This window comes from Heteronotia binoei, chromosome 3 (assembly GCF_032191835.1).
Source record: "Heteronotia binoei isolate CCM8104 ecotype False Entrance Well chromosome 3, APGP_CSIRO_Hbin_v1, whole genome shotgun sequence".
NCBI lineage: Eukaryota > Metazoa > Chordata > Lepidosauria > Squamata > Gekkonidae > Heteronotia > Heteronotia binoei.
In genome coordinates this window covers 134135035-134144183 of record NC_083225.1, presented here as the reverse complement: position 1 = coordinate 134144183, position 9149 = coordinate 134135035, and the positions used below count along the sequence as shown (strand labels likewise).

At 43.8% G+C, this 9149-nt stretch overlaps 1 protein-coding gene across 5 annotated transcripts in view; it reads right to left on the bottom strand.

The window, feature by feature from the left end:
- Nucleotides 1-4853: 4853 nt before the first annotated feature.
- DCAF6 (DDB1 and CUL4 associated factor 6) overlaps nt 4854-9149 on the bottom strand; it is a 57256-nt gene continuing 52960 nt past the window's right edge. For all 5 annotated transcript variants that reach the window (XM_060234486.1, XM_060234485.1, XM_060234483.1 and 2 more), the window contains 2 exons: nt 8834-8939; nt 4854-5290 (listed from right to left, as the gene is read on the bottom strand). In XM_060234486.1, the coding sequence (XP_060090469.1) occupies nt 5226-5290; nt 8834-8939 (171 nt within the window). In that variant the 3' untranslated portion in view covers nt 4854-5225. The remainder of the gene's footprint in view (nt 5291-8833; nt 8940-9149) is intronic.

Here is a 9149-nt window from a genome sequence, read left to right as displayed (position 1 = left end):
CAAAAGGGAACATGCATTTTTCTATTAACTTCACAAGCCCAAGAACTGAATTGCAGGCAACCCAACTGCACATAACAAATAATTTTCTGAGGCTCTTGTACATCTGCCTCATATTATTGTGTTGTTGATGTTTCAAAGGAATAACATATTTCAGAGTGTTAAAAATGAGTGGGGTGGGGGAGCTGTTTGTTTTGTACAAACAACTAGCACTAGAGGCCAGGAGGCTTAAGTATAGAACCAGAAAAAATGCTTAGAACAGAAGTCATGTTCTTTTGTAGGCAATATATTCTCACACAGCTGTTCTTAAGTAGGTTGCAATCTCTCATTGCTGCCAGATGCTAAGAAACATCTAAATGAAATTACTGGGAGGGGGGGGATGCAAAAGAGTTTTAAAGCTCGCCTTCATTGAACACTCAGCAACAAATTTATGCAAACTGCAGTTGGCTTCACTATCAGAACTGGTGTAACCAGTTCCCAATATCTAGCAGGATTCTGACCAGCACCTGAGCTACACTACAACATGACAATAAATACACTATGTGTGCTCTAAGCTGCAAAAGATGTTAGCACTGCAAAAGCTTAGTGCTATAACAGCTGATTCCTACTACAAACGGGAGAAAAACAGACAAGGAAACTTACTGTAACAGAATACCTCATGCAGATTACACATGCTGTTATCCAGTAATCCTCTTCTGCAAATAGCTGGGAAATTGCATGCCAGTGACTCACATGTGCTGTTCTGAATTCTGGGTGTGCAAATTCACACAGGATTGTAACCCATGTGTGTAACAAAAAGATCACATGAGATTGGCAGGGCAAACTTGACTTGCATCCACATATCACTGGATATTCCCTGCACCCCTACCATTGCACTACAGGAATCATTTGCATCCAGACTGCCTTGTCCAACACAAGAAAATCCAGCTGTGAACCACTGTTACTACACAATGACATTACAGTACTCAATAAAATGTGGAGACCCAGTTCTGATGACCAAGCTAGATATGAAAAGAAGAGATCCAACAGTAGGATCTCCTACTTCTAAAAACTAATTAGCAACCTCACACGACTGCAGAATAGGGTTGTCAATCCCCAGGTGGGGCCAGGGAATCCCCCAGTTTGGAGGCCCTCCCCCCAGTTCAGAGTCATCAGAAAGCAAGGGGGGGATGTCTGCTGGGCACCCCCATTATTCCCTATGGAGACCGATTCCTGTAGGGTATAATGGAGAATTGATCTGAGGGTATCTGGGACTCTGGGGGTGGGGGCTGTTATTTTAGGTAGAGGCACCAAATTTTCAGCATAGCATCTAGTGCCTCTCCTCAAAACATCCTCCAAGTTTCAAAAAGATTGGAACAGGAGGTCCAATTCTATGAGTCCCAAAAGAAGGTGCCTCTATCCTTATTTCCAATGGAGGGAAGGCATTTACAAGGTGTGCAGTCCCTTTAAAAGTGATGGTCAGAACTCCCACTGGAATTCAATTATGCTCCTGGCACCACCCCCAATGTCTCCTGGCTCCAGCCCCAAAGTCCCCAGGTATTTCTTGAATTGGACTTGGCAACCCTACTCCAGAAAGGGGTGATTAACCTAATGTAAATCACTCCCTTAAAACTGCAGCTAACTCTGCAAGGAGGAAAGACTGGCATGGTATTTTTGGCTACTTCAAAACAGCAGGGGGAGAAGGGAATTACAACAGGAAAAATGGACAGAAGGAAAGGGTTAAAACATCTCCCTCCCTCACACACACAGTGCTTTTTTGTAAGTCTTTAAATCAACCTCACGCAACTACCTAAATCTTTTTTTAAAAGCTGGAAATCCTAAACATAGCTCTCCTGCAAATAATTTAGTTCATCCCATCCCAAGAAATGCTTAGCAACCTCAGTAGTATTCATTCAGATCAGCAATCAGCTGGTGTCTGTGTACCATGTTGCTACATGAACGATCCCCCTTGAGTGGATTTATCTTTCTGTTACAACCAAATGCTCCTAGCAACAAGCCTTCTGGCACAAATTCATCCTTGTGACCTCACTGCCTAAGATGCAACCAGACAGTTTCAAGCAGCCTCCACTTGGTGGCAGAATTGCATGAGCCTTTCCTTCTAGGAGTCCGTTCAGATGTTAATATTTTTTATTCATAAATAATAAATTGTCTTAAGTAACATGACTTTTTATTACCAATTTATACAGTGAATTACTTTTCTGAAAAGCCACCAGTGTCTGAAACAGCTCTTGTTCTTCTGGATGCAGGGAGAGATGAAATGCTTCTATTCCAGTTGAGGTAATTCAGAAAATTGTTGGATGAGTTTGTAGGCTAGAGGCTGCAACACTTACATGATGCAATACCACCTCCATTTCCTCTGATTTTTGTGACCCTTTTGTAGTAGTGGTTCAAAAAGTAAGATTGGGTTATACAGCCACTGTGTACTTGCATTTCCTAATGTTTGAATTAGAGGGGTTTTTTAGTGTATTTATAAAATGCAACTTAGCATGGAGGCATCTTTTAAGATATGAGCTTTCAACATATATTTTAATTGACTTAAGGGAAGGAGGTAAGATAGTGTACTAAGTTTGCTGCAGACACATGGAACTGCCACCCTGGCAGACATTCAAAAGAACCGGCATTATATGGATGTTGAGGGGAGTGCTCCTGACTTCCATAACTTCAGTGAGCAATACATGCTTGCAAATATCCATACATCAGCTCTTCCATAGGAGCAGCAATGCTGTTTTTTGTTACGCAAGAGCCCTTCTGTTACACCTTTGTACATTCAGTGGTTCCTGCAGATCTTTGGCTAAAGATATGGAAGTTGGAGTGAATGCACTCTTCTCTGCATCATGCGTCTACAGTGTAATGCTTTGGCATAACGTATGGTAACCCAAAAAGCCTAAGGCAAACAACCCACAAAAAGAGCTGCACAATGTTACTAACACTTATTGACACGTGATATCATAATTACAAAAACTTGAAATTTATTCACATATGCCGACTCACTGACCACCTTCAATTGAGCACCGTATATGGAGCCTAAGCTTCCAATGTTTCAAAAGCTCAATGAAGATGTATCAAAGTCCATCAACTTATCCAAGTGGATGAACAAAGCAGCAGTCAAGTTGCACCTTTAAGACCAACCAATTTTTATTTAGAACGTAAGCTTTCGTGTGCTCTTAAGCACACTTCATCAGATGAGGAATCCAGCACAGTGAGTAAAGCCATACATAGCTGAGCAGAGCCATACATAGCTGGTAGGCAGTATCCAAGTAGAGTGTATGTTGTTTCCAAAAAGTCCACAAGAAGTCCCGAGTCCGGCTTTGGACGTACCAGTGCAACAGTACACCGGTAGGTATCTGTTTCTCAAATGCTTCGTCAGGTGCATGCGTACTACAGAGACTGATGAACCATATACCACAATCGTACAGTTTACAAAGAATCAGTCATCAATGGCTGGCGTTCCAGAGTAATGCTTCGGCATAACGTATGGCAGAATCATGGTTTTAATGGTTTGTGCTCTCACTCTTGCTCTTTTCAATGTAATTCCAGTGGTCTTCATGTATTTGAGGGAATAGCACTAGTGTATAGAAACATAGGAGGGGTAGGGCTACTGTCTGTTAGGCATGTGTACTCATTCACACTCACATAATACCTTTCAGAAGAGTGGGAGAATTAAGCAGGAGGGGTGACGGGCCGTTAACCTGTAACCTTTATCTGGATTGTAGATTTCATTTTATATCAGTCTGACAAAGACAGTGCTACAAGAGTCTGCTATATGTTTCTTCATTAAAGCTTCTTCTGCATTTACTCAAGAAGTCTTGTGATAGATTCTGAGCAAAACCTCACAGGATCATGCTTCCTGAGACAGTAAGTCTATGTATTATTTCTGCTTTACACATTAAGGAAGATTTACCAACTATAAAGGAAGATTTACCAAGTATAAACAAACGTGCATATTTACTGCACAGTCTAGTTCAGAGTTACTCCAGTCTAAACCATTTGATTTCAATGGACTGGAATAATTCTGCTCAGGAGACTACTGTTGTAAATGTTGTGCAGACCAATTCATTATTTTGTTTAAATTAAGCAGATGGAAACACTTGCTATCATACTTGCAAGCTGAATGCAACAGATGACCATATTGTCATTTCAATAGTCTCAGAAGAACATTCTTTGGATAGCTGTAATCTCTAATTCTGAAATACACTCAGATCTTGGAAAGACACCAGTGTTTCTCAGGTACAATAATATCAGATACTCATTTGGCTTTTAAAATCTTAACAGCCTCACAGTCACAAAATGAAGTCTTGCATCTGACTAGGTGTTGCTATGGTGACTTGTAAGGTTGTAGAGTATTAAGACCTTTCAGAGTGAAGGCTGGAAGGATAATGACAGATGCATGTAACTAAAACGTCCGGCAGAAAAATAACTCAAGCAATATTCAGCAAGTTCTGCTTCTAAAGTTTGGAGTCTGGGAATACTCAAAAAGAGAGTGATCTGTAATGAAGGACTAAATAGGAAGCAAATGGGGCCTGAGGACTACTTCACATTATCTTTTTACTATTTATACAGAGGCATCCAATCACAGGAAGCTATATTCTCCCAGAATGATCAAGAGTGCACCAGATGGGATGTGCCCCTAACCCAAGGGCCTGTGTGCTGTAGGGCAATTCACTTCTGACAGGAATGGTAAAACCAGGCTGCAAAACAGCTGGCCATACCCACATAAAGGTGAATTCCTCAAGTCAGTAAAACAAACTGAGGGCCCCTGGGAGGGGGAGAAACTAGTGAAATCTGTATCAACAAAGGACCTATTGTGCATGTAGACTGGTTGCTTTATAGAATAACTGAAAACACAGATGCAAATGTAAAACAACCACATCTTTTAATAGAAAGCAACAAACATGCAAATAGCAGGTATAGAAATTTATTTGAACCAACGTTTTTACTATAAGGTAAGTTATTTTAAACATTGATCCAAGCCCCCATGTTTGCAGGTTAAGGGAAAATATTGCACTTTGCATTTTCTAGCACCCCTCATACGTGGCAAAACATTTTTAAAACATTTTGCTTATTTTACTTGCACACTCTCACAAGTCATGCACACATTCATTCAAAATCAAGATGTTAGGTTACCCAAAAGCAAAACCTTAAAATTGCACTAAAGCTTTGTAAGGAAAAATATAATTCATGACTTATACAAATTTCATGGCGTCTAGGTGCGTTCCAAGAAGAACCAATCACTCTTCATCTTCATTTTCGTTTTCTTGGCCAGACCCTTCAGACCTGTCACCCTCCAGACGGTCTGCAGGACAGAAGGAATGGTTTTCAAAGGAAGAGACATTTCAAGTACTTTTTCCATTTTAGAAAACAAAACTGCATAATGTTTCTCTCAATTTTTGTTTGGTGCACCCTGCTAGTGAACCAAACAGAAATATGCAGAATAGCACATATTCTGCTAAAAGTAACTGTTTCGGGTACCACAGAGGGAGAAAAGTGGGATAAAAATATTTACATAAATAAATATTAAGGGGGGAAGCTTAATGGTGGAAAAACAGTAACAAGCATTACAGATTCTGAACAGAAGCTTCAGTGGAACTTTGCACAGGGGTTGGGGATGGTCAGTAAGGTGGCTGACTTGCTCTGGAGCAGTACCAGTCAATGAAAGATCTGCAGGATGTCCTCACCTCATACAGTTTGCTTCATCTATATTTACACAGACCTCAGAAAGTAGACATATAGCCAGAGATATAGAAATGTTCAGACCCCTTCCCACCTTCGTCCCATCCTTCAGCATGTTGGTTGTGGGGCTAGGAATGTTTACCCGGCTCTGACACTGGTGTTGTTTAAAGCCAGATCTATTAATAATAAGATCCATACTTTACGTGACTATATTGAAGAGAAATAGGTAGATCTGGCCTGTGTAATGGAGACCTGGGTGAAGGAGGGTGAAACTGTTGCCCTGAACCAGCTTGCCCCATCCGGGTTCTCGGTTCTTCATCAATCTCTGATAACTGGGTGGGGGGTGGGGTTTTCAGTGCTTATTCGTGACTCTTTTCTTTCAGGGTACTCCCTGCCCAAAATATACCCGGCATTGAGTGTGCTGGCCTGGTGTGGGAGGCTGAGGAGAGTTTGGCTATCTGGGGGATATACCGACCGCCTAACGCCCCCTCTGAGAGCCTGCCTGCCCTGCTGGATGCTGTATTGACCTGGGCTCTGAACTTCCCCAGGCTGTTGGTCCTGGGGGTTTTCAATGTCCACGTCGATGATGCAACATCTGTGCAGGCTCAGGACCTAGTGTCATCCATGGAGACACTAGGACTCATCCAGATTATATCGACTCTCACTCACCAGGCCGGTCACACGCTGGATTTGTTTTTTGGAGCTGGGATAACATCGGATATGATAGCTGTAGATACAGTTCCATGGTCAGATCACTATGCTCTGAAAGTCCCACTGGACTTGCAGCCCTCCTCCTGCTTAGGTGGCGAGCAACTTTATGCTCGCCCGCAGAGCCAACTGGACCCTGAGTGGCTTCGAGAAGCTCTGTGGGATCCGATGCCCCTGGCGGGTTGTTAGATGAGCAAGTAGAGTACTGGTATTCCCGGCTCACTACGGCCATCAACGACATTGCCCCCCAACGCCCTCTGCACTGCCATACCAAGGCGGCCCCGTGGCATACCCTGGAGCTGTAGAGGATGAAACGGCAACTTAGACAGCTAGAGCGTGTGGTGGCGCTCCTATGACGAGGAGTCAAGAACTTCTTATAGAACGTTTATGAAGGTCTATGAGAAGGCAGTGAAGTCTGCTAAGAAGGAATTCTATGCGACCTCCATTGCGTCTGCGAAGTCAGGCCCAGCCCAATTGTTTAGGACAATTCAATCGTTAACCACAGTGCTGAATGGCAACCAAAAGGTTAGGGAATTGGATATTGGCTGTGAGACTTTTGTGACTTATTTCGCAGACAAAATCTTGGCTGTTCGCTGAGGTCTCCCAGCCACAGTTGTTATGGTATGTGAACTGGGAGCCCATTGTCCGTCTTTGGGCCCTTCTTTGGACCACTTCAGCCAGCTTTCTCTGGAAGAAGTGGACAGGATCTTGACTGCAGTGAAGCCCACCACCTGTCCTCTAGACCCATGCCCATCGTGGCTTGTTAAAGCAGGTGGCGCTGAGGTCTGGAGCTCTCTGGTTGATATTATTAATCTGTCCCTTTCGTCAGGGACTTTCCCAGTTAGGCTCAAAGAGGCAGTGGTACGTCCACTTTTGAAGAAGCCATCTTTGGGTCCTATAGTCCTGGCCAATTACCGCCCAATCTTGAATCTTCCATTTCTGGGTGAGGTAATTGAGAAAGCGGTGCTATTATTAGATCTTTCAGCAGCGTTTGACACGGTCAACTACGATCTAATGACCCACTGCCATGCCGACATAGGAGTTCAGGGGACTGCCTTTCAGTGGTTTTCTTCCTTTCTCCATGGTCGGGGACAAAGGGTGGCTCTTGGTGAGCAGACCTGTTTGCGACACCCACTTGAGTGTGGGGTACTGCAAGGAGCTATTTTCTCACCAATTACATCTATATGCACCCCCTTGCCCAGATTGCTCGAGGTTTTGGGTTGGGTTGTCACCAATATGTAGATGACACCCAGCTCTATCTGTTGATGGACAGTCACTCAGACACTACTCTGGGTCATCTGACCGGGGCTTTGGAAGCTGTAGCTGGATGGTTATGACAAAGCCGGCTGAAGCTCAATCCAACCAAGACGGAGGTCCTGTACCTGAACCATGAGGGACTAGAGTTGGGCCTTCGACTCCCAACCCTGGACGGTGCATCCCTTGCACTGGCTCAGAAGGTGAGGAGTCTGGGAGTGATACCGGATGCCTCACTTACCATGGTGGCCCAGGTCACAGCAGTTGCTCGATCTGCCTTTCACCATCTCCGGTAGGCCAGGCAGCTGGAGCCCTACCTATCCCCCCAGGATTTAGTTACTGTGATCCATGCAACGGTCACTTCCAGGTTGGATTACTGTAACTCACTCTACACAGGCTTACCCTTGTGGCTGATCTGGAAACCCCAGCTAGTGCAGAATGCGGCAGAATGGCTGTTAACGGCTGTTGCCTTTATGGGCAAGCATTCAGCCAGTGCTGCACCAGCTGCACTGGCTACCTATTGAGTACCGGATCCGCTTCAAGGTATTGGTACTGACATTTAAAGCCTTGTGCGGTCTGGGACCAACATACTTGAGGGACCGCCTTTCCCCATATACGCCCCAGAGGTCGTTGCGATCAGCTACGCAACACCTGACCACCCCTGGCCCTAAAAATGGCCGGCTCGCCTCAACCAGGGCCAGGGCCTTTTCAGCCCTGGCCTACACCTGGTAGAATCAACTCCCTGTGGAGATCCGGGCCCTACCTGAACTACTACCATTTCATAGCGCCTGCAAGACGGGATTTATGGTTGAGGCAGCTGGTGTCCTATTATTCCATCATTTGGCCTCCCTCGTGGGTACATCGTGCCCTTGTGGTGACACTGTACCTTATCGTAGTGCTATCACCATCACTTAAATGTGGGCTTATAACTGCTACTTGACATGCTGTGCCTTTTCCTCCAATGGTGCATTTTATTTATTGGTTATTGTTTTTACTGTTTAATTTTAATGTGGTATTTTAACTCTGTTTTATAGCTTTGTACTATTACTATTGTATGTTGTGATCTGCCTTGAGCCCGGTTATGGGAGAAGGCAGAATAGAAGCCCACAAAATAAATAAATATCTTTTTTAAAAAAAAGGATATACAAATAGTCTCCTACATAAGAAATGAAGTCAGTCAGAAGGGTGCCTAAAATACTCCTACCTGCTCTTATGTGGTTCAGAGATGCCAACATCCTTAACATGAAAGAAGCTGGAACAGTGATTGTGTTTCTTGTTTCTTCCAGCATTAATTCATTTCGTGTTATAACCTACAGGACAAGAAGGGGGGAAGGGACAGTTACTAAACAAGTTACAGGACAAGTAAGGGAAGAGGGGACGTTACCAAACAAAAAAATGTCAGAAGGCGAGTGCTTCTTCTACATATCTAATTGTACAATACAATGAGAAACAACCTTCCCTCTGCTTCAGAAAGCTGCTGCCAGAGTAGACAATAATCAAATGGACCAAGCTGACATTTT